Here is a 25,863-nt window from a genome sequence, read left to right on the forward strand (position 1 = left end):
GAACTAATCACCTTAGCACTCTATTTCACCTTCTCTACTTATTGCAAATGTGGTCAGTTAATGTAATCATTATTGTTGGTTATTAGCCTTCATCGTCAATGAATCTATTCCCTTCCTTAAGCAGACAGACAGCAGGAAAAGGCCTTTATGTGCTCAATTTTGATGAGAATTTTCTTTGACGCCGTTTGACAAATGACTGTTTTATCTTCAAGTGCAGCAAGGGCTTAAATTCAATGGAAAATAAATCCAATATTATGAGGCTGGGATTAAACCATCAGCATGATTTGGCAGTTCTTTTCATTTCTCCATGCTATGTGTGTTTTTGAGGCCAAAATTAGGGGCTGTATATTTTTTTCTTGCCATTTGCAGTTTTAAACTCTGAAGTGAAACTTCTTTCTTTATTTTCATCATGTTCTCATCTCAACAAAAAGGGTAAATACATGATTCAGGATTCACACCACATTCAACAGAAAATCTCTGGTGTGTAAAAATCACTTTTACACCTTTATTTGGGCTCCCGATACACAAATTGCGGGTATGTTCATCAATACAGTCTGCTTTAGATCTCATGATACACTGAATGTAGGAAGGTCTGGACTGATGCAAGAAAACAGTTTTAAATCTGAACTACAGTCCTATGTACACAATTTTAGAGATCTGTATTTTCTGAAAGTTAATAACATTTATCATACTGAATAGCGATTGACAAAGTACAATCACAAGGCCTTTTTGCAATTTTAGCCGATATATCTTAGATGCACTTTCACAGCAGATGTAACGTAAACTTCATTTGTAGCTCTATAATGATCTGCACATTAAGTTCAAGTGCAGCCTTGGAGGTCCCGATAGACAGCAAATAGACAGCAAATGGAGTCGGCCTCACATTTGTACTTGTTTTTCGAAACTATTTATGCACTCCTTGAAAAAATAAGCAGACCACGTTTCCTAAGACAGACACCAAAGTTCTGTCGTCTTCGTCAGCAAACAGACGAAGTGATACATCTCCACAAATACAGGTAATAAACCCAAAAGGAGGAAGTTTCGTTCTCATATCAAAAAAGACCTGAGATTTTTAGTGGAACATAATATCTTAACGTAGAAAAAAAAAAAAAATAATAAAAAAAATTTACTCTCTGTAAACTGTCACAATGGCTGTGAACTCTAGCTATGTCTTCCCTCTTGTGACTTAAAACATGCACAATAAAATCTTGTCAGCTCTCATTAAAACAACCTTTAAAACTCAACCCCAGCTGCATTCTTAAAACTTCTCATGGTTCGTTTTTTTGTCGCAAACTAGTAGTACACAGCTCTATGCATATAATTTTACATTTTTGACAGCTCAATGAGAATCATCAATAATCAGTGTGTAGACACTACTGAGGGCGATGCAGAGTTCAGATAACTTAAGACAAATAAATTCATTTTTTAAAATTCTATTAAACATGGTAATACCTTATTCTAGACAACACTGGGGACTCTCCGAGGGTTACAAGTTCATTCCTTGGGCACTTAGTAAAGAGTCCAGCATGTCGAAAGTGTCTTTGTAGTCAGTGTGTTGGCCGTTGGCGGTCAGCATGCCGTTGGCTCCGTCATGGCCGTGGTGCTCCATCATCCTTTGGCCACTCTCTGACGAATAGTGGGACGAGCTCAGGCCTCCTTTGGAGCTCCTGCTGCTCTTGGTCGAGTGGTGGTGATGGTTGTGGTTTCCTGCGTCAGAGTGAGGCCTCTTACGAGATGAGCCAGAGGAGCTCCCGTCGTTGCAGTGGCCGCTGGGAGCTCGTATAGACAGGGAAGTGTTTTCTAATGTCCCTCTACTGCTCCCACTGAGGGAATATGAGTGCGAGTGTCCATGTTTTGAGTGGCGGTGGCCACTGTGCTCTTTGTGCTTTTCTTTTCCAGGCAGAGTCCCTCCCTGCTCTGAGCCGCCATGACGCTCTGATGAAACTTTGATCCTCATCTTGAGCTCCTCGCTCGTGGCAGAGCCGTTCTCGGCAAAGGAGGAAGGCAGCCGAGGCTTTTTAGAGCTGGGTTTATCTCTCCTGCTGTCAGCTGACTGGCCGGCCTGCTGTGGCTGAGAGCGTTTTTTGTGGTGGTGAGAAGAGAGAGCTGGAGGTGGTGGGTACATGTCTGTGCTGAGCTCCTCTTTGATGCCATTCTGCAAGGCCAACTCTGTTGCATGTTTCTCTCTGTACTTTTCCAAAGTCAAGACTTTCTGTGACCGTGAGAAAGCCGAGGCATTTGGACCAAGCTGCTGGTTTTTACTACTTGACCCGCCTGCAGTTTTGTGTTCGTGTTTGACCAGAGTGAAGTCTGTGTGGGGAGGCTGGGAGAATTGGTCGTAGCCACAGCTCTTCGGCTGGTCGCTGAGTAGCTGGTAGGATGTGTAAGGGGCTGCAATGGAGTTGAGAGAGGGCATGTCTGTAGAGTCTGACGTAGATGTGGAGGGGAAGAAGGAGTTGGTAACACCGGGAAGGCTTTCTAAGGACGTCCCCTGGAAGGCACTGTCCACTGTCGGGCCCTCTGTCTTTGGCTTCTTAGCTGCTTGAATGGCCTATGAAACAGCAAAGAACACAATTCAGTATTAGACACTGACACTTAATTTGCCCCAAGATCTATATCCTATACTGCCCTCACTCTTGTCTACCATGTATTTATTGCATACCCTCCAGTTTCGTATCCTCTTCAGCCTGCTGGGCGTTTTCTCCAGGATCTGAAGAAACTCGTGTGTGAGCTCTGAAGACAGCAAAGAAAGATGCATCATTTCTTACACTACACCTAGACAGTCCAAAAAATTAAATATAATGAGATGGAAAAACAGCATTTATGGATACTTAAGACACTCTTGAACGATCACAACCAGTCCATCGATGAGAGGTTTCACCTCCTTGTCATTTCACCATTTGCCTAAAGAAGGCAGCCTGCTGCTTTAAACAGGGCGAGCTCCCTAATCTAGCCCTAATACTGAGCTGAGGCAAATTCAGTCCCACTGAGAGCTAATGAAGGGAGCAGCTCTCAACTTCATTTGCAGCCAGACAAAATTAAAAATGATAAATGATGAAATTTAATTTGCAGAGCTTCAGGGTTGAATTGAGGAAAATAATTTGAGCTATTAGGACAATAAAAACAAAAAACTAAAAAAAAAATCCGGTCTGGATGCATGATAAAATATACTTTTAGGATTCATAACACAATGCACAGGCCTGCAAACTGCAACCGTTCATGTATGAAAATGACATTTCAGGAAAAGGGCAACGAGAGGAAGGAAGCTCTCACCATCCAGCAGCTGTAATGTCACAGTGCGGTCCAGGTACTCCCACCAGTGTTTGCCATCTGTGGACACGGGGATCTCCCAGTTGGACCACTTACAGGCCAGGTGGATGCAGACACACGCGACGACTGTGGGTCTGTACTGCAGGCAGAAGGTGGTGAGGTGCAAACTGCATAAGACAAGAAGCATAGGAGAAACATGCAAGTGTCAGTTCTACAGGTTTTACATTAACAGACATATATATTTATTTTAGCTTAACATATCTAATTCAGAGCATAGATTTTGGGCAACAGTCAAATATTTCCATGTCACATAAACACAGCCTTACCTTACACAAGTGGAAAATCTATGTTTGTTAGGAAAGGTTACTAAATACCTGAATGTTTAATACCATAATGTAGGAATGTAGAAACACTGAACCCGAATCAGGCCCAATTTATTTTGTCTTGATTTTGATGGGGGGAAAAAAAAACATAAAACACTCAAACAGTGTTTCCCAGTCTCCGTATCAAAATTGAGGAGATTTCCAGGAAATCTCACTCATTTAAAATGTATACATTTTATCTTATTAATAGAAAAATTATGTCTACGAAATCTTAACCGATATCGCTGAAACTAAACATGACATATAGACTGAGAAACACTGACTCTAGGAGCCAAGACAAATGATTAGGCTTTAAGTCTTTCAAGGTTAGTTCCCCTTCACATTGAATACCAAACTACACTGCAAACTAACTTGTGTACACAATTTAAAAACTGTACAAAACATGGTGTTGTTGAATGAATGTAACATAACTGTATAAAAGACATCACAGTTATTTACAAAACGTGACGTTTGACATCTTGACATTGAACGTTTAAAGCAGGTATGGGAGGATTTCATTGTTTCTTAATTTCCCAGACTTGCATATCAAACTAGCATTCTGTAACACAAGTAAAATCAACAAATGTTAGGTACTGAAATGATTAATGCAATGGTCTCAATGAAACCAAAGTCACAATCACTGTGAAACTTATGATGAGCCTTGTCCACAAATTCACTATATTTAGAGATAATCTCAAATTACCAAATTAAATTTATGACACAAATCCCTAAAAAAAATATAATTTTCGTTGTACCACCATCATCCTGGCTGGTTTGAGGGTTGACCAGGTTCCCCTTTGTTTCAAAAAGATAATTTTATTTAGACAACTCTGACAGTGCAGATTTGCGTTACACAGGACACTGTCCACAGACAGTGGACAGTGGTAGCCACTGTTTTTTGCAGTGGTAGCCAGTGTTGACATTTTTTTTAATATGCATAACCACTAAAATTCACTTTTTCTCATGAATTGAGACTAACTATTCAATATGCATCAACATTATCATTAGCTATTCTCAATTACTGTTACCATCACTGATACTGAAACAGTGACAGGACAGTAAGCACAATAACGCAAAAAATGTAAAGCAGGAATCCGGTTTTGTTAAGTACTTAAGAGATATGGGACGAGTTTCACAAATTCCCTGAAAACTGGAAGCAACAGCTGCTCCATGGCAATAAAAAGAGATGGGGAAAAAGCAAACCAACCTCCCCCTCAAAAAAAAACCAAAAAAAAAAAAAACCAAGAAAACAAAAAGGCACAATGCACACCGAGTTTGCAGTATAGTTTGGTGTTTCACTGTCAGCCATTTTTGGGGTGAAAAATGCAAAAATAAATAAATAAATGAATACACATTTGAAAAGAATTGCGAACTTGCATACTTACCAAAACACGCTATAAGTTTAAGAATCTTTAGCGGCAATCTATATTCAGGCTACCGTTTGAGTTTTTTTTAGACATATGCACTCCGTACCAAACAACCATGAGAGGTAAACAGCACCACTACACTCCACATTGTGCATTCAACCCCTATGTGCCAACACAGAGCCCTTGTACAATACACCGCACACAGCAGCCTAGCCGGTACTTCCCCACTCTGGGGGTTCCCAGGGTCCAGGTGCAAACAGGGCGTTGGACACAGGAAGGGGGACCCTGCAGGACAGGAAGCCATAGTGTGCCATTACAGTGCAATAATGGGAACAGGATAATAACCTGTTGGTAGCCATGAAATAGGAAGTCTGTGCCAAATCCTTGCTTGCTGTAAAAGAAAGAGAAAATTTGTCTTAGAACAGAGTTGCTACTGTAAAAACAACTGTCATGGTTTCCTAATTGCAGAATAAAAAAAAAAAAAAAGAGGAAACGATTTATACCTCGCACTAGCTGGGAACACCTCACAACATCTGTGTGTGGATGATCAACTGTTATTTCAAAACCTGCAATCAAGATGATGAGTGAGTGATCAGCCACTGCTGCAAATACAATGTCAAAAATGAACACAGCAGTTAAACTTTTGAACACTCACCCAGTGTTTGCAGCACTATTGTTTCCAGTGCCACAAGCTCTTGTGCCTGCTGCTGGAATGCCTGGGAAAGATAAAATGAATGCAGGGTTTAAAGTCCGACTTCCACCAACTCAAAACAGACAATTCAGCATTCCCCCAAATTAAAAGCATCGCCGCTTAAGCTTCGAAATGGAAAAGTGCCACACAAAATATCCCACATCTGTTGTTTCACCAATAATCAGGTCCAGGCGGTGATACTCTGCTTACATTGCTCTTAGTGTCTAGGGCAGGCTCTTGTGGGTTAATGCAGGCATGGGCTATTTTAATGACGTGCTCCAGCTTCCTGGGCTGCTCTTCAACTTTAGCTGCCAGGAACAACGTGGTCTGGGAAATTATCTACAAAGACAGAAAAACACCTCAGTCAGTTTTTATTCAGACAACCACCAAAGGAAATTTCAGTGTCAGTGGGGGTGCACTTACATTTCTATGGAATTTGGTGAAGGAGTGAATCATATAAAACCTATGCATATATACTATGGCAGTGTTGATGATTAGTTGAGAGCTGTGAGCAGAGTTAAGGCACAATATGTTAACCACACAGAGCCTAACTAACACAGGCATCAAGTTCAGCACTGACACTGAACCACAGTGCATTAGCATCGAGCTAACCCGGAGTGGACAGGTAGCAAAACGTGTAGCCCGAGTTAAACCGGGCTCATAATCAAGCCGACACCCCCAATGCTGCTCGGACGATCCAGCAGCCACCGAGTGAGGCGATGTCAGATAAAAATACCACCTAAAAACAGACAGTTATCTTTTATCACCGCTATCAGGGGACAGGCGTAACAATAGACTGCAGCCTAAAACAGACAAAACAATGGCTAAGCTAGCACACAGGCCTCGGATTTTAAACCGGCTAAATCCACCGGGATAACTGAGAGAAAAGGCCCGTGTTGCCTGAGAAGGGCCTGCACGAGTAGAGGAGATATTTCAAGAGTGATCCAGAAGTTTAACCGTGAAATACAACCAGCCCCGTCATCCCAAACCCCCCTGCGAGCTAATGCTAGGTTAGCCGCAGCATTGGCCGGCTAGCCGCCGCCTTTCCAGAAGGATACACGTTGAGTCTCTGGCCGATGTCCTGGATCAGGTTGGCGGCCTGCTGCCGGTAGGACAGCTCCCTGTCGGCCTCGATTCCGCAGCGTCGAGACGGTGTGTTTTCGAGCTGCTCCCGGGTGAAGAGCCATTTCGTGGAGGGTCCCCGGTGCACCGCCATTACGCTCCCACAGCCAAGCCCGACGGCGTTAGCATCGGGAGGGAGCGGGGCGACGGGGGCACCGGAAGGACGAAATGAGCCGCCGAGGCTGCCGTCGGACCGGCGGCTAAGGGTCCGGACAGCGCCCCCTGCGGTCGGAGGAGAAACCACCAACACTGGAGCAATCCCTGGGTGGGTAGAAATGTAAATATAAACTTTACAAGAATGTGTACTCACAAACGTTATAGACTACATACTAAAAAAAATAATAGTACTCAAGTACAAGATGGGACGTAAGATCTGGGGATTATTAGAAGAAGAAAATGAAGCCGTTAAGACTGAAAAGCTTGAATTTGCCACCAGAGGCCATTGTTGTGCGTTAATTGCATTTTATGCCTTTGACAAGGGGTTATTTTCCTGTCCACAGATCGTTTTTATATGTATTTATGTTTAAATAATAATTCAGGATCATTGTCAAAATGCTGGAGGGGAAAGACTAACAAGCCTTGAGGCATCCGGATTGTCTCAACATGTTCAGTCTCCTCTGATCTGCATTACTTTTTGCCCACCACTAAAGGGAACCAGAGACTAAGAACAGACTCGGTGAGGTTGAGTAGAAGATTTGAGCCAAATAGATCAACTACTGCACAGAAACGTTTTACTGACAAATCCACCAGCATAAAGATGCCAGATTTTAATAAAAAAGAATCCATAGAAGCTCGATTTGAGCCTTACCAGAGATGCAGGTTTGGACAAGGCTTCCTTTATTATCCAAGTAGCCTTTAGTGTAATATTGTTGCTCTTCTTTTTCAGTGTGTGCACACAGCTGTGATTACGAAAGCAGCCATGCACGTTTGCCCAACAGAAATGTATTCATTCGTCTTAGTCCCAGCTATTGCACCTAAAAACCCAATAGGACTTTGTTAGATGAATTATGTCTGAAAGGAATTTTCACATATAAACATATACATTTTCACATAAACATTGTTTTTCTGATCCACTGTGACCTCTTTCGGGTTTTTAATTCATGGATACACGAAAACCCCATCATGTCTCACTTCAGTCTGGAGTAGCCTAAGCAGAATAATTTATGAGTCTAAATGCTTATCAAGTAGCTCTGTATCTTAGCAACCCATATCATACCCTACCAATTACTTTACTGTCATAATTATCTGAACCAAAGTCATAATTCACGACAACTCATTTCAAACCTAATCACTCACTACCGCCTTTATCATCATCACTTGGCCACAGAGGCAGCAATGACATCGATCGGTTATCAGAAGTAAATGTACTAATGGAGCAACCCGCTGTAGTTGACTTTATTATAGCAAGATTTTCTGTAATGAGGTGGAGCTGATCGACTCCAAGCTGTCTGCTGTCAGCCGCCTGTCGCTCAGTCCACCCGGGCCAGGATGAGAGGAGTCCCGTGATCTCCTCCAGAGTGTGTAATTAGAGAGGAGCTGTGGCTCTTTCACCACACTGTGAATTGGACCCTCTGGTGAATATTTTTCTGCTTTCTGTCTTTTGGCTTGTCAAGTCTTGGGGCAACGTCTTTGGTCAACTGTGTGAGCACATAGTTCTTATTCCCGTTGTCACCTTCAAAATAAAGAGCCACCCCCTCCTTTAAAGAAAACATGACATTGAAATTCAAGCTTTTGCACAAAATGACTTAAAAAATAACAAATATGAAAGGACACAAAGTTCCTCTTACTAGTGAATGACAATAATATTAGATTATATTATTAAAAATTTGTATTTGGCTATACAATAGACAATATGCCTGCCTGCATATTCGCATTTAAACATCTATAATAATATTACATATTTTTGGAAGTTGATCCTATCAAAAAGATTTCTTGCAGACGTGTTTTGATGTAACCATCTCCTCATTTCCGGCTTGGTTTCACCTGACAGCGTTTAGTTTGGTGCAGCTGGACCTGCAGCCTGCGAGCAGCCGCCCTCCCTCCCTCTGTCTCCGGCTCTCCGCCCAGTTTCTCAGCCCCCACTTCCCACCCAGGTGTCACATTCCCGGAGCGCCTCATCTGGACCGCAAGCCGCCGTGAAGATGACGGACTCCACCGCAGTCCCGCACCCGGCCGCAGCTGTGGACCCCTCGGCGGTGAACGGCCAGTGCGACCAGACGGACTCCCAGCAGCAGCAGCAGGAGCAACGACAGCAGCCCAACCCCGAAAGTCAGCCAGAGGGCTTCAAGATGGACCAGGAGATGAAGATCACAGACAGCATAGATGACCAAGGTAGGCTGCGGGAATTAGGTGTAAAGTTTGGGACTCTCCAGATGCTCCGTGGTGGCCAGGGCGCACACTGTGCGTAATGCCATGGAGAGCAGCCAGATGACCGTTTACAGTGAGCCGCACTTCGTTCAAATCTGTTTACACTTGTGTCACCATACTATCCTGAAAATTGTAGCTTTATGTGTTTTAGAATAAGCCTTCAAATCAGAGAACAATAATAACATGATTAAATGGTCGATTAGTCAAATCACGCAGTTGATAAATTATTTACAGGATTCAGCAGAGGCACAGAGCCGAGCCGGCACAGCGAAGATATGTGTCCTGAAATACTGCTGTGATTACAGATTTGCTGAATAAATTAGTGAACTGCGTTTGGGAAAGAGTGGAAACCACAGACAGCCAATTAAACTGTGGCCTGTGTTCCACATCCTGAGATGGCACAGAGAAAACTGTTTGACTTCTCAGAGCAACATAATGAGGCTTGCGAGTCTGACCAGAATAATAGTGGGCATAAGCTCAAAGTCAATAGGCCTGGTCATCCTAAATCACCATCACAGACTTTTCCATGATCTAAAAAATGCAGGATGACTATTCAAAGGAAATCAACCAATGGGCCATCTGACTGCAACAGTGTGTAATTAATGCAAAGGTCACATGATGCTCAGGGGGGTAGGGAGTAGACTGCCTGGAGTTGTGCTAAGAGCACCAGCAGGAAGAGAGAAAACATATTACATGGGGAAGTTGATTTCAGCAACCATCCGGTGAAGGCGGTTGAGCATTTAGACACACATTCCCTCAGTGTTTGGTGGAAACCAAAGTAACAGATCTGAGTGGGCGAGAAAGCATTCAGCTGGTCGTCTGTCACATGCCTTCACCAGATCCTGTCTGAAGTTACTAGCTGTTTAGAAGATGTTAATTGTATTACCTTCATAGTAATATGATGCCAGTGTTGTGCAACAAGAAGCATCAATATGTTACTTGTTTTAATTGAAGATGAAAGTTTGCATCAGTTAACTGTCACAGAATCAGCAAATAATAGTTCACTGCTCCTTATTTGTGTAATGTAGCACTAGTCTTCCCTTATCCTCTCTGTGATGCTGTCAAACTACAAATCAAAAGGTAAGTAAGCATCCAGTTTTAGTTAAATTGTCTCATTTGCTTTGCTCTCTGCTCTGTGTCAGAATTAACGTTGTAGATCACTGTGTTCTGTGTTGTCATCTGCAGGACTTCTGGAGAGCAGCATGCGTCTGAAACCTCATGAAGCCCAGAATTACCGCAAGAAAGCTCTGTGGGTGTCCTGGGTGTCCATACTGATCACCATCGTCCTTGCCATCGCTGCTTTCAGTGAGTAACGCTTGTTTTTGCTTGAGATGTGTTGCTTTTTAAAATCCTGGTGTGTAAAGATTGAAATAAATCCAAAGACGTCGCTCTGCCTCTGCCTGGTGCTTCAGCTGAAGGACGAGCTTTTAAAAACTGTGACACCCTGTTCATCAATGTGAGCCTGATTAAAGAGCAGCATTCAAAGTAAAATACAACATGAAGGACAAGCAGATGATGTGAAAGCACACTCCAGCATGCTAACTGTGAGAGTCCACACCTTCAGCTTCCCACTGCTTCTTCTTGAAATGACAGTTTCTCTTATTTAATAAAGGAAAACAGTTTTAGCTGTCAGGTGTGAACTCAGCCTTGACTTCTGCTGCAGTGTCTGAATGTTGGATTTTTATGGAGCCATAAGAGCGAGAGGACCTGTTTCCTTTTTGCTAAACCTGCACATGTTAGGGGTAAAACCCTCAGCTGCATGGATCCACTGATGATGATGATGATGGTGACTCATTGTTGGTTTTTAGATGGAAAATAGTGGTGAGATTGTTTTAATTTTTTTAGATTTGTTAAAGGTTTCTCTCTTTAAGTCTAATTTGGGATTGAAGTGAATCACTTTGTTGATCAAGTCCAGATGATGCTGCATTGTGTGTTTCGATTCCTGAAAGTCCACTTTTATAAAATTTTGTAAATAATTTGGAGATTTGACAGATTTGGAGAAAGGTAGAGACAGATATATGTTGGATATATTAAAAAATATATAAAGTTACATTTCATGAGTGTTGGAGGTGCATATTGTTTTGATGATTGGTGACAGTGGACTACAACAGTCACCATCTCATGCTGTGATATTGGAGTGATGTTCCTTCTTCCTCTACTGCAGTACGTGACAGATGCAGAAGTATTGAGGACAGGTTTTGCTGTCCTCAATACTTCTCAATACTTCTGCTGCAGTGTAGATCATCAGAATGTGCAGAGATATTCGTTAGTGAGTGATAGCAAGTTCTTCACCACTTTGATTAACAGGCCAAATGAGTTTTAATACTAAAAAACAAAATAAAGGTCAAAGATCCCTCATGTCTGCAAACAGATTATTTTCTCTTCCCTAAACATTATTCCGCAAACTGTCTTATTTCCTGCAGTGAGACCCTTCACCTTTCACTTATAAATTAAACATGGCACTGTTTGCAAATGCGCCACAGAATATGCGTAGAGGAAGAGATGAATGAGGCAGATGGAGCTGTTTTGATGAGGAAACACTGGTCGAGCAGCAGTTCACAGCAGACCTGTCTGACAGTTACTTTCTGTGTTAGATGTGTGTCAGGTTACTTGTGTTATGTGAAAAGAGCTTATTCATTGGAAATGAAAAGGGTCCAGTCTTTCATGGTGGCTTTGTTGCAAGTACTTCAAATTGTGGTAAAAATGTTTAAAAACACCACAGATAAGGTAATATGCATAAAAGGCACCTTTATTTTTTTCTTGTGCAGTTATAAAAAAAATCATTCCATCAGTGCTTTAGATATACGTCATTTCATTATTACAGTTTACGGCAGCAAAAATTAGATTTCATATCAAATTATCATTGAACTGCAGTGGCTCCCTGTATGATTGACACTGTCATGACAATGAACATTTATTCGGAAGCAATCCATTGCACCAGTTTTGTGATCACTCATTAAAGTGTTGTTAAACCCCCTGTAAGACTGTCACTGCCTCTTTGCAGATGAGCTGATGTGTACTGAATGCAAAGTACTTCCTGGGCAGTGAGTCCATCGTAAATAAGAATATTTTAATGAGCAATATTACCCAATTTTTACCCATCTTTTCCCCTTTATGTTTAACAGCCCTGTGCTCTGTTTAATAAGGAGCGAAGTGCATCATGTAACAAGACAGAATAAGCCACACTCAACAAAGCAGCCATCATTTTTAATACACAGAGAGACAGTAAACAGCCTGAATTACAAAGAGATCATGAATAAATCGAATGTGTGGAAGAGGATGTCAAAGAAGAGTGTGGCCTTTTACATACTCGCACAGTAACATCATTCAGATTAGCCAATTGTGAATTATAGACAACAAGAAAATGACAGGCAAAGTGCAAAAGACAGAGAGCTACTTGCGCTGCTTTCATGATAATTAGTGTATGTCTTGCTGCAGCAGCACAGGGAGACAAACACTTCCGGCTGGAATAACAACCTTCACAGAAAAGTGTTTCACTGATAAATATAATGCAGCTCAACAAACAGGCAATAAACCAGCAGGCCTCCAAGGCTCTTTCATCTTCTATTCTGCTTCTCCTGTCAAATGTGACAGATAGGGAGTGTATGTATGGATGTGTGTGTGTGCAGCTTTATGTGATGCTGAAGCTCTGTCCCTGCTGACATCCATCCAGCTTTCCTCTGAGCCAATTAGGTGTTGCTGGGCTCAGCTTTGACGACCGCCGAGCTCCATCTGATTCATTTACACACAATTCCTTCTTTCTGCTTCTAATGAGGGAGCTAGGACGAGAGGAGGAGCCGCTGGTTTACATTCCTGGGGAACATGAGAGGCTGATCTTTGAGGGTTCGGCCCCAAGTAACACCTCTAAAAGCTGAAATCATCATCTAAAATAGCATGAATTAAACATTGGGATAATAGAATGAACTGTATTTTAAACCACATTTAAAGTTATTTGCTCAGCGAAGTTAACATGCCATCCCTTCACATGCAAGCAAAGACAACTGGCACAGTTGACACCTTGGTCTGTACCAATTTACTCACTGTCATTGGAACAGCTGTCAGCCTGTTTGCTGTATCTCCAGTCTGTTGTTCTTCTCAGACCTTAGGGACACATTGTATCTGCAACCTGGAGGTTCAAAGAACAAGAAGGCATCTTTAATCTTGTTGAGTTCATATGCTACATGGACTTAATATTTAAAGCCAAAACTAAATGCTTTCTCTCTACTCAGCCTCTCTACCTCTATGTGACTATCTTCTCAGAGGAAATAATGGCTTCTATGAGGAACATGGTTCATGTTTAGATTTTGTGCTGGACAAACAGTAGTTTCACTGCTAGTTTAAGGGTTCTATTGTTGTCACTCTCTCCATGCTGCATCTCTGCAGATCACTGCAGATCTCTGCTATCTCTCTCATTTGTATTCAAGGCTTGTTCATGTGTGCCTAAGTATTTGCAATGTGAGAATTTGAAGGCAGCATTTGTCTGTTTTTAATTTCAGTCAGGACGACGGCACAGGTTTGGATGATTGTGCCTTCAGCCCAGAGAGAGCAAGTGAAAAGAGACAAAACAATTATGGGAGGAAAGAGAGGATGGCGAAGAAAGAAGCTTGGGAGACTAGGTTTGGAGAGAAGGAAGGAAATGAGGAATAAATTTGTAGTTTTACAGCAGAATGAAAACGACAAAAGAAGTATTAAGAATGATTCCACACAATCCTGCGTTTCTGCATGCAGAGCTGAGGCAGGTTACTGGCCCCCAGTGGCTCTGGCTAAAAATAAACCTGTGAGGAGAGGAGAGGATTTGCCCCCTTTGCTATCTCTGTCGACATCTTTCTTTGCTTTCTCTTGTTTCTCCGTATTGCAGGTGAATATGTGTATATGGTGGTTTGGCTCGTGTTTTAGTGTGAGTCTTTGGGTGGGATTGCTGCACAAGCTAAAGAAAATTTCGGTAGCAGTTCCAAACAATATGCAGCTCTCACTGCAGTGAAACAGCAGAGGAGCCAGTCTGCATCCTGGACTACAAGGAAAACCTCAAGACGACTGAATGTTTGTTTGTCTGTGTGCACAGACATTAGAGCATGTGATCGAGTGGAGCAGAGAAGCTTATAGCATTGGAAAAGGAAACTTAGACATTTAATAAAGCTCCAGCAACAGCAGCACTGGAGGTCACTGTCATATATCATATATAAATAATTCAGGAATACAGCTCCATCACCATGGAAATAAATTAGTGCTGATTTAAAGTGCAGCTTGTAATATATTTAAATAAGAGTATTAAAAATTACTGAATGGATGTCTGTGTTTAATAAAACATTAAGGCAGAAATCCAACCTCAATGTTATATTATATGCTTTGTGTATTGTTGGACTTTTTTGCGTTGGCAACGCAAATTTTATTTGATCAAATTTGAATTTATCTAAAAATGAGCACAGCATGTGATGGCAGTCTTCCGGAAGCGGAAGTAGCGGAAGTAAAGTGTGCTCCTTCACCGGAAGGAGCTAAAGCTAGCGGCTCATCTCTTGCCAGAAAAAACAGGGACTCGATGGAGTGATATGAGCTGACAACACATAGGATGATGAGGTATGACCAGAAAAACAGAGACGTAATGCCATTAAGTCGATGAAACAGAAAATAAAGCGTAATTTATTTCCCTCCCTCGCTGTTTTGAAGCTCAGCGCGGCAAAACATGTGGATTTGTGAAAAACAAGACAAAGTCTGACTGAAATAACTAATATGAACTGTTCTGGTATACTGTGGCCTGAAATGTGAGAAAAAAACTTTCTAATGAAGGGATTATAATAACATTAGCTGTCGTTAATTTCCTGCTCAGACCTGATTCACACCAATCCAATATGTCTGCTGTGACGTCATGTCTCCTCTTTCAGACCGTCTCTGGTCTCGGAGTCTCCATAGCAGCTAATTTATGATAATAACAAAATAAAACAAAAAACAAAATCGACCTCTTCAGTGTCAAAACTGATATTAAACTATAAATTCTTTGATTGATCGACTCGACGGATGTATATCTACGTCACTTCCGGTTTGTAGTTTTTGGACGCGGAAATAATTTTCTGTCATGTTTTCAAGAGTCAAGGTGCTAAAGTGTTTTCCCAAACCTTTATTAACTGACGTCTCCAACCTGCAAATGCAAAATTTGTTGACTTATTGCTCGTTTTCTCACCAAAGGAAACATTTTGGTGCTTTGTTGATGTTTTGTGGTGAATTGTGTTACATCTGTCCTCACCTGTTGATCTAAAGTTTCATTCTTGTGTTTTCACTCCAGCTGTCTCCATCATGCGACACAGTGCCTCAGCTTTTGGATTTGCTGTAAGTCACTGCTTCACCAAAGCTGCTCTGGTCCAGACTGTTGGCTGTAGTGAGCAGGAAGTTCAGTGTTTTTCTGTTTGTGCTCTGCAGTTTGATGCCACGCTGGATGTTTTGTCCTCTGTCATCGTACTGTGGCGGTACAGCAACGCAGCAGCTGTCCACTCTGCACACCGTGAATACATGTGAGTACGATTACACTTCAACCACATCGACTTTCAAATTTCTACCTAAAATCTAAACAGTTTTAAATGCCCAGAGCGTTTTAAATCATGAGTTGTTGCATAAATATGAACCAAAAATGACAAACTAAATATAAAAAGAAACTTGCAGGTTATTGTGAAATGTTCTCTTCATGCTCATTATTTAAATTTTTGGAAGATATTGTGCTGTTCTGTCCTTTATTGGGATTAGTCGGCTGCTTGTATTTGCTGGTGCCTTTGTTCTGACTTGCCCTTATGAGCTGTGAGATCCAAGCCGACTCAGGAGAGATGAAAACCTTTTCAGTCCTTCCGCAGTGTGTGTCTGTGTGTGTAGCTGGCTTTGTTGCGTAAAGGAGTGTGTCAAACAGCAGGTCTCTTCAGCTCTGTCAGCCTTGGCCCACTGGGACCGATCACAAACAAGCGCCTCACATCTTATCTCTAACTGGCTGAGAATGGCTGTGTGTGTCTGTCTGTCTGTGAAGGTAAGGTAGCAACTGGAAGACAGAGAAGAAGAAAACTGAACACAACTCTTCGCCTTGCATATTAAGACAAGAGGAAACACAACAAAAACAAAACTTACTAAATGGGAATTCTGTGTCTTTGCCTTTCCTGTTGGAGCAGCTGGTAGATTGAGTGCCAACACAGACACACTGTAACTGCAGCATAATGATTGTTTTACATCTTTATCAGACACTTTGGGAAATACATCTTAATTTTTTTACCTGTCTGTGGTTGATAGAGATGATGTGGCTGAATAGTGATGCTTGGTTGCAGACCGGTTGCCAGGCAACAAACCTGAGATGTCAAAATAAGACAAATTATGCAGTTTGGTTTCTACTTGAAGATGTAGTGCTTCTTAAAACAAAAACGCCACCATTCAAACTGCTGTGGCAGGGCAAGGGGGAGATGCTGTTGTGCAGCTATTGATTTGAAAATCCAAAAATGTATACCTCTGGAAACATAATTGGTGCTTTGCTGAAAACCTGCAGTGTTTCCATGTTTGTTTGTTTTTTTTGTTTGTTTTTGTTGTGAAGGAGACAGCTTCACAGAGAGGTGGCGTCACGTTTACATCCATTCTGTACAGGAAACAACATGGAGCCTGTTAGAGAGGCTTGAGTGCTCCCATGGTGTGTGTGTGTGTGTGTGTGTGTGTACACATGTGTGTCCTGCTGTGGCCCTCTTGGACTGATGTTGGATGTTGCCTTGGTTACCTCATCTGGTCATAACACAGGATGCCGAGTGTGGATTGAGAGCAGTTTACAGATTTCAACGCACACTCTCAGGCAGCAATGTATGACCAGTACAGGAGCTCAAATTGTTTTCAGTGTCAAAGTGGCGAGTAGCATCGTGATCAGCTCAGTGAAGAATTAAAGCTAAAAGAAGTCTTTACTGAAGGAGGTTTCATTCTGTCTGGTTCAGTAATAGCTTTTGTGTTTCCCTCATCTCGACAGAGCCTGCATTATCCTGGGTGTGATCTTCATCCTGTCCTCCTTGTGCATTCTGGGTAAGGCCATCCATGACCTGGCCACCAAGCTGTTACCTGAAGTGGTAAGATATTGTTGACCACCAACACAAAGCCCACATTTTGAGTGCAGGGTGTTGATTGCAGAATCAAACACCTCTGTGGTGTTTATTATCACATGCTCTTTCATTCCTCTGCATGGCATTATAAAGCAGAACTGTTCAGCAGTGGCTGAGAGACAAACCAGGAGCTTGTTGTTGGAAAACTGTATGTTTCTCCTGAGCTCCTATACTTGAGACTGCAGTTGGCAGAAAATGGCTTTGACCATCGAGGGCTTGGATGCTGATTCAAACTAGAGATGGAAGGGCTTTGGATTAAAGCATCCACCATATGGGACAGATTAGATGATCCATTTAACTGTCAAGGGTAAAAAAACAAAAAAAACAAAGCGTAATCACATTCACATGAAAATACTGCAGTGCATTGACAGCTGCATTAGTCTCAGCTGAGCAGTCACTTAACAGGTCTGACCATCTCACTGACCTCAGGCTGAGGAGTTTAAGCCAAAATTTGGTATATAATCAGTTTTTCGGTGGAATTTGTGGCTGTTTTTCAAGCTTGGCCTGATAGTAACAACCATTTTGTCCTGACTTGTCTGCCAGAGATAAGGATTTCACTTATAGCCCAGAAAAAGCTGTTGACTTGGTGCCTGTATCTAATAATATCCCCAAAAATCCGAGTGTGCTTTTAAGCATCCAAGACCAACAACATGCAAAAAAAAAACAAAAAACTATTTCAGTATTTTTGTGATTGGCATGAAGCTGCAGATCTGATTCTCACCATTTTGAAGTGGTAGCAGATCTGATAAGACAGCATATTTTCTGCCCTGGCTGTCACATGGTGCAGGTCACTGGAGGGATGGCATGTCAGGCCAAGCAGGAAGGAGTAGAGGGCTGCAAGCATTCAGAGCTGGTACCGAACAGATGGAAGCTTTCGGATCTGGCACCGTGTCTCCAGGCAAAATTAATCTGAAAAGATGTCAAGATAATTTGCTTTTCATTGAATCTTATGTCAAGGTTTCAACTGAAGTGTCTCCTCAGACTTAATGCAGGGACATTAGGTTCAAGGCTGAATTTATATACCTATATAAGGTTAAGAATCTGTTGTTGTGTGACTGCTGTGACATTTTAGACTACTGTTTTCACACAAATCAATGAATCCTGAATGCAAGAAAGACTGTGGGGCAGTTCATCGTACTTCAAATCAATTTCAGGAGCCCTGTGTGCTCTTTTATGCTTTTTAAGCCCACAAATGTTATGAATGAAGTTGTTTATGCAGATATGTGACATGAAAGCATTCAGAAAAGCAAAGGAGGGGAAAAGTCACAGCTAACAGATACGTCTGAGTGTTTATCTCCAACCACTTTACTTACAGTACTTCCAGTGTGTGCAGTCAGTGGAGGACGGAGACCTGCGTGTGAAAGAGGTGGAACAGCGTTGTTTTCATCTGTCGGATGAAGAATGTCATGAATCTTAGGTGTGAAGACTTTGGAGCTTTCACACTTCCTGAAATAGCTCGATCACCCATTTGCTTGACGATGCTAATCTCCGTAGAAACGGCGAGTTTAGTGACGATGGCAGTGACTAAATGTTGGTGCTTTATCCTTTGGTTGGCTCAGGGACTTTCTTGATGCTACTTTGTAGCGATTTTAAATGGTCTTGGTAACTCACTCAGGATCAACATTCAATTATTTTCCAGGTGTGTTATTCATCTATTGGTCTGTGGCTGCTGTGAGGCGTGAACAAAGGCAGAGTGGGATCAGTGACACTGACAGATTGTGTTTTTCTGACTCTTCTGTCACAGTCAGATGACACCACGTGGCTTTCTGCATCACGGTTGGGGCTTGTGTACATTTCCCAGCCCTTCTCAGTCTGCTGGTGTTGGAAATAAGATGCATGGTCACCACTCCCACTCTTCCCCCGTTCTGTGAAATCAGGTATGCAGCGGTGAGATGGAGGCAGCGGGAGGGAGGAGGATGTTTGGTTTTCACCAGCTGACTTGGTTAATCCTCTGAGCCCAATTAAAACAGTAGTTAACATCTGAAGCCAAGCTTCAGTATTCATACAGGCATTTTTACAATTGTTTCAAGTGCCATACATTACGGTTCAGATTCTGCACAAGAGTTTGGCTGTCAGATGGAAATGTCAATCACAGTGTTCAGTCTGGGCAGGTCTGTCAGTCATGACCTCTATCCCTCATTGTCTTAAATGTGTGTGTGTGTCCCCGATGACTTGTAGTCCAACTGAACTCTGACTGGAAGTTATCATGGCAGCACATGAGCAATGAGGATCTATTAGTCTGAACTTATTGAACGGCTCATTTAATTGGAGAATTTCTGACTTCAAATCAAATTCGATAAACTGGGGCAATTTATGAATAGATGTCATTAAGTAGAGATTCAGTCTGCTGTGACAGATTTGCTCGCGTTGAGGAATGTGTTCAATATATTCTAGATGTGATCTCCACAGCTGAGTCACAGCACTGAGTTGGATCTATGCAGCACACTGAGCTTCTCTCTCCATCTTTGATGTCTGTGACTTTGCCAAATGAGCTTTCATGACTCCAAGGCTGTAGTGCAATATTAATGCTGCTGCAGAGGCACTGAGTGCTCTGCAGCTCCCTTCCTCTTTTCTCGTCCACCACGCTCCTCCATCCGTCCTTTGTGCATTTTCACTGCAGGAATTTAACTGACATAATTTTCTGTCTCACATTTGCTGCAGCAACAAAGTGCTGTCGAAACTCTAAAACTAAAACCACCATCTATCAGGACCGAACCGAGGCAATTAAGTCAGAGCTGTGAGAGTTTGAGCATTTCTGGGAGTGTATTTGTCCTGAGTGATGGAGGAGGGAGCTGATATGGACAAGGCAGATCTCAGTGACAAAGGGGGGGGGGGTGTGTGTCTGGGGTGTCGGCCTGCACCAAGATGTTTGTGCTTGAGCTGAGGTTGTGTGCATTTCCTGCAGTCATCGTGCACCAGCTGGGTGAAAGTCAGTTTCTGATCGGTCTGTGATTCTTGGACAGTATTCATACAGAACCTGAATCAACATCCGGCTTTATGAAAACTGAGACCTTTCATGCAACAACTCAAAACCGTATTGCTTCATTGTTGTCATGTTGTGTTTGGATCAGTCAGAGGAGGTGTTCTTCACCGCAGAGCTGTCTCACTGATTTGTCAGAGCTGCTGTGAACTTCGATGGGATGGAAGGTGACATAGATGTTTCTGCTTACATCTTTTTCTCCTTAACTTCTCTGTATTCTGGAAGCAGGCAGGCAGGCAGGCGGAGTCAGAGAGAGCTGTTTCGACCTTTTTTTATTGATGAAATAAAACTGACTGCACGTCAGAGACCAACCACGACTCCCTTTCATGTCTCTGTCTCTCAGGACGACTTCCTCTTCAGCGTGTCCATCGTCAGCGGCTTGGTGTGCATCATCCTTGCCGTGATCAAGTTCATGCTTGGGAAGGTCCTGACGAGCCGAGCCCTGATCACGGATGGTGAGTGAAGTCTGAAAGGTCAACAGGTCCTGGCCACTTACATTTTGGTTTCACAAGATGACCTTTCAGCAGCTGACTTATCACAGGCAGCTCAGGAATCTGTCACTTTGCTCAGTATCACATATCCACAGGACCCAGAGTCTGTTACCATAGGAACAGCTCAACACCAAGCCTCCAAATGTTTATGTTTTTAAAAAATCATTCAGTTTTCCTCCTCCAGGATTCAACTCACTGGTCGGGGGAATCATGGGCTTCTCCATCCTCATCAGCGCTGAAGTGTTCAAGCATGAACCCAAAGTGTGGTACCTGGACGGGACAATAGGCGTCCTCATAGGCCTCATCATCCTCGCCTACGGAGTCAAGTAAGCTCTGCCATTCTGGGGATGAGTTCAAGAAAACTATGAACAGTGCTGCTTCATTGGCCCAACTACATGAATGATTATATAAATTTGTCCTTTTCTTAAGAACACTAGTGTAATTTATTTTAAATGTGGGCCAAAAGGCTGATCATTTTAAGTTGTATGTTAACTGGGCCTGGAATTTGTGATAATAGGAAGTAATGTGAGTTATTAAAATAATAATTCTTTTGATAGACTTTGATAAAAGCAACAGATTAACGAGTATTTTTTTTTATTTAAAGTGATTCTTTCTAAAGTCCGGTCTCCGCCCCTGCAGGCTGCTGCTGGACATGGTCCCTCGGGTCCGACAAACCAGGAACTACGAGCGCTTCGAGTGACGGACCGCAGAGGAGCAGAGGGAGGAGGCTGACTGACTGCTCGCTGTCACCACAGTCCCTCATGGACAATCTCAGTCAGTCCTCCGGCTACATGAGGATCAGGCAGATGGTAACAGTGTGGCCAGATTAAGCTCCTGGCACCTTTTTTGTGTTTTACAATTTGCTGTACAGATAATATGTTTGTGTCTTTTAACAGTCCGTTCTGTCATGCCTCCATATTTAAACATGCTCGGTTGTAGAAGACAGAAATGAGCAAACTGGACAGACAAGCAGGACTGTAGTGTACCGGAGACAAATGGACCCAGAGAGTCCACTACTCCATAAAGAAACAGATTTTTGTACAGCAACTTGATGTATAATATCGCCGTTACAACTCGTCATCCTGTCAAAACATAGCAGTTTATTTTTCCCATGGTTCCTAGTGGCCTTTGCTCAGCTGTGCTATAAAACTGCAGATCGCAGGTTGATGTGATTGATGTAGCAGACGAGTATTAATGCTGTTTTGCCCTTTTTTTATGACTACAGGGAGGATATATCAATAGAAGGTGCATTTGGCAGGGGGACCAGGTACATAAGCACACACACACACACAGGCTCAGTGACGTGATGTGCTGTTTTACAGTATTTATCTACTCTGTTCTGTGGAGCAGGAAAGATTAGAGTGGGCACCTTTTCAGTCACTTACACTGTGGAGGGAGCAAAACATTGTGACATCATGAGTTATTTAATTCTACTCCACCCTGCTTTAAAGTTTTACCTCGGCCTCACTGCACCACACACACACACACACACACACACACTGTGTGGGTTTCTTCCCCTGCTTGGTCTTCAGCGGGGCTTGAATCCACAGAGTCTGGTACCAAAGGCAGTGCACTGACTCACTGAGCTATCCAGCCCCAGTAAACAATCCCCTTGATGATTCCTTTGAATGTCCAGTTGTGGTGCACTGACCATTAAGCACGAGCGGCCGAGGTAAGATTCAAACTCGCATCCTGAGGAACGCCAACCAGGCTTGTAACAGAGTGAGCTATTTGTCGCGACAGAAGGTCTTTCTGTGGGTGCAAATTCTTGTTGCAGAAGGCAACAATTATCTGAATTAGAATTTTGGCTTTGACATTATTATCAAAGTAATTGAGCACAAGGAATGTTTCTTTGCAGGCACAACCAAAGTATTTTGTAACTGTCTGCAGTTGTGGCATGAATGTGACTCCATCAGCTCAGGTTTGTGCGACGGTGAATTGTTAAAGCTGGACTTGTCTAACACAAACGCACACATTGACACACTGTGGGAGAAGAGCTGCTCCCTGACTGTACTTGTCTGTAAATCCTGAATCTATATTGCTGTGATGTAAAACAAGTGTGAAACCAGCAGCTGAGTCTTTTGTCACAGAAAAGGTTTATTTAAAAATAAAGTTATATCCGTCTTACTCACCAAGGACTGTGAAAACAAAGAAAATGTTGTCAATGCGTTCTTCTCTTCTCATTGCCTGGACCTCCATCCTCAGCGTTCAGGTTAACAAAGATAGATGCACATTTTTTCATTCAATGCCGAGGCGAACAAAGACGAGTTGATATGATGCAGAAACTGTTCACACTAAGCTGCTGATCTAAAGAGCCTGACTGTCAGAGAGGAAACAAAATGGGCTGAACTGATTATCTGTGACGTCAAAAACATTGCTGTGCATAATCGGTTTAAGGCAAAACAACCAGGTAACATGTTTATAGTACGCATGTCGCATTAATCAGATTACAACAAAATACAGTTTTGTGTAAAAAAAAAAAAAAAAAGGCGCCAATTTTTGTGTCAACATGAATGTTTCTTAAATCCTGTTATTGCTGGAATTGTGGAATGAAACTCCTATTAAAGTTAGAAATGATTGAGCTGCACTGATGGATAGATGTTAATGGTGAACAGCCAATCAGATTATGTTTTACTGGTACTTCGGTCTGGATAGATCGTAGTTGTTCATTTAACACGTGTGAGGTCTGCGTTAAATTTTAATAAAGAAGACAACACTGGAAATCATAACCAGCCATCAGACCTCAGGAAGGGATGCAGCAGACACCCACAGTCCCACCAGAGCAGGAAAAAACATAACCGTGAAAAAGGCACATCATGTTCTTTAAAACACTAAACTTGGCGGCAGATCTTAGACCTGTTTTTAAAAAAGGCTTCCAAAAAAATAATCAGAAACGTAAGAACAGTCTGAGTTGACACAGTGAGGAAGAAGAGGTGGGAGCTGGGAGTTAACCTGTGTGAAAACAGAAAAACTGCCACTGAAAACTAAAGCACAGAGTGTTTGAGACTTTCACAATAAAACTTCAGTCCACTTCTGTCCATCTTCACAAAGCAGTGATGAGAGGAGGAGGAGAATTAAAAACATTCCTCTGCTGCAGCACGTATTATTAACTCGAAAAATCTGGTTTTAAAAGTCTACAACCAACAATTCTTAGAACTTATGTGTTAATATTCAAATCTGCCATCTTGAAAACTCTTCACTAAAACATTTTTTTCTGTCTGAAAATGTCAGAATTTAGACCCAAATTTAAAAACTGATCAAATCTTCACCAGTCTTCTTAAAGCTGGACAGATGCAGACAGTCCTCCCCACTCAGTCATCACTGATCTTATCTTTTTTTTTTTTAAATTACTCTCCATAAATAAAAATATAGAAAAGGAACAAAGACATCCTGCCATAAATTAAAAAAAACAAAAGATTTCCAGCAAAACAGAGCTCTGTATACAAAATAAATAAAAAAAGAACCCATTATGAACAATGTACAGTGTTTCTAATATTAAACCTCTGCAAATAGATAACTGAAGTGCATTTTTCCCAATCACCACAAAGAACTAGAAATTGGATTTTTTTTCTTCGCAAATTAAAGTCCTAATGGTCATCCAAAGAAAATGAGGTCGAGCACATATTTTTGCTGCGTTACACTTTCGCGTGATTGGATTTACAGCTGTTGTCAGGCAGATGTGGGGATGAGTGTGTTACTGTACTTTGACTGCGTCTTCATGTCAACAAAGCTACAAACGTCCACAGTCTCTCTGCAGTCTTTGGAAAGAGCCTGGCTGCGATGAATGTGGGTGCTGCCGCTGCTGCGACGGCGGTTCTATCATCTAAGGTCACAAGGTCACAACACCCTACGACACAGCGACGGCGCACACGACAGCTTCAGCTACAGAGAAAGACCCCTCACTATCTGCGTGTGCATCGTACCGGATATCAAACATTTATCTCACACGCTACTGGCCTTTTAAAGAAACACACAGCCTTAAATAAATCGTTTACAACAAGTGTTGAACTCAAACGCGTTAAAATCGGGAACCGCTGACTACTTCCACAGCTGGACTCAGGCGTGTTAAGGAAGAATGAAGTTGGCTGTACGTGACAGGAAATGATTTCCAGAATAAAAATCTAGATATCTATGTTACATGTCCACTCTCACTGTGTCTGTCCAGAAGAGATGAACGAGTTGGTTACAGTGTAAAACTGGTTTTGTCTTTAACGACCATTTGTTTTTGCCCCTCTGTGTGTGTGTGTGTGTGTGTGAAGGGGGGGTGTAGGCCTTCATGCCAGTCCAGTGTAAACCTACCTAATGAATAAACAGTTCAGATTTGGGGGGGGGGGCCCTCTGGAGACAAACGGGGCTGGTCGGTGATATGTGCTCTACATGACACCCTTTGTTCGTTCAAGTAATGTCACATGACTTCCTGGACCGGTCGAACCGCCGCTGGAGAGTCTGAAGGTGGACGGATGCTCAGATTGGCTGCTTCACCTCCAGCAGCGCCGCAGCAACAATAAATATGAGGAACAAACAGTCTGTGAATGTCTGCTCACAGAGGACTCGGGGGTGGGAGGGTGGAGTGAGACAGCTGCATAACCGTGACGCCCTGGAGTGTGTGTCTGTGTGTCTCCAAGATACTCACACACTCCAACTTCACTTGACTCCACCAAGCCACAACCTGAGGCCTCCAAAACGCCGCCCGGCTGTGTCCACGCCCTCGCCACTCCTGTCTGCCTCCATGTGGCTGCTATAGACATTCTTTACACAGCGCCACCTGGCCCTTCATGTAGTCACGGCAGGGGCAGATGCGACGCAGCGACTGGTGGGCGCCTGCACAGCTGAACAGCAGCAGGTCGGACTGAAAGATGCAGTGGTGGCGAGTCTCGCTGTAGGCCGGGACAACCGTGTCGGCGCTCGACTCCACCGTCTGACAGTCCACGCCGAACCTGAGAGACGGACAGGGACGTTAGGCTGGCAACATCTGGAGGAGCTGGACCTTTAATTCAGTGAGAAAACTGGGCCCCCCGGTGGCGACGCTGTGATTCTGCCGCCCATCTCACCACACTGTGAATAGTGTGTGTGTGTGTGTGTGCGTGTCTGTGTCTGTGTGTGCGTGTGCG

General features: G+C 42.7%; 3 protein-coding genes across 7 annotated transcripts in view; 1 reads left to right on the top strand and 2 right to left on the bottom strand.

Annotated features, from left to right (window-relative positions):
• Positions 1-414: 414 nt before the first annotated feature.
• ccnt2b (cyclin T2b) lies at positions 415-6,963 on the bottom strand. Of its 3 annotated transcripts, XM_029522848.1 has the most exons (10): positions 6,749-6,963; positions 6,114-6,195; positions 5,901-6,029; positions 5,655-5,715; positions 5,503-5,565; positions 5,345-5,390; positions 3,274-3,437; positions 2,663-2,733; positions 1,816-2,551; positions 415-1,707 (listed from the first exon to the last, which is right to left on the bottom strand). In XM_029522848.1, the coding sequence occupies exons 1-10, from the start codon at positions 6,904-6,906 to the stop codon at positions 1,487-1,489; spliced, it is 1,731 nt and encodes a 576-aa protein (XP_029378708.1). In that variant the 5' UTR covers positions 6,907-6,963; the 3' UTR covers positions 415-1,486. The 3 variants fall into 3 exon arrangements, 2 of the variants coding, with proteins under 2 accessions (XP_029378708.1, XP_029378699.1); XM_029522839.1 differs by having other exon boundaries at positions 416-2,551; XR_003841791.1 differs by lacking the exons at positions 415-1,707; positions 1,816-2,551; positions 2,663-2,733 and having other exon boundaries at positions 3,303-3,437; positions 5,018-5,390.
• A 1,962-nt stretch (positions 6,964-8,925) lies between these two features.
• Positions 8,926-22,950, top strand: LOC115052652 (transmembrane protein 163). The gene is made up of 8 exons (XM_029516905.1): positions 8,926-9,143; positions 10,365-10,484; positions 15,457-15,500; positions 15,591-15,682; positions 17,152-17,248; positions 20,605-20,716; positions 20,937-21,078; positions 21,392-22,950. The coding sequence occupies exons 1-8, from the start codon at positions 8,954-8,956 to the stop codon at positions 21,450-21,452; spliced, it is 858 nt and encodes a 285-aa protein (XP_029372765.1). The 5' UTR covers positions 8,926-8,953; the 3' UTR covers positions 21,453-22,950.
• mgat5 (alpha-1,6-mannosylglycoprotein 6-beta-N-acetylglucosaminyltransferase) overlaps positions 22,830-25,863 on the bottom strand; it is a 57,057-nt gene continuing 54,023 nt past the window's right edge. For all 3 annotated transcript variants that reach the window (XM_029516892.1, XM_029516882.1, XM_029516874.1), the window contains one exon: positions 22,830-25,689. In XM_029516892.1, coding sequence (XP_029372752.1) covers positions 25,491-25,689 — 199 coding nt within the window. In that variant the 3' untranslated portion in view covers positions 22,830-25,490. The remainder of the gene's footprint in view (positions 25,690-25,863) is intronic.

The sequence above is a fragment of the Echeneis naucrates genome, chromosome 2, assembly GCF_900963305.1.
Source record: "Echeneis naucrates chromosome 2, fEcheNa1.1, whole genome shotgun sequence".
Taxonomy (NCBI): domain Eukaryota; kingdom Metazoa; phylum Chordata; class Actinopteri; order Carangiformes; family Echeneidae; genus Echeneis; species Echeneis naucrates.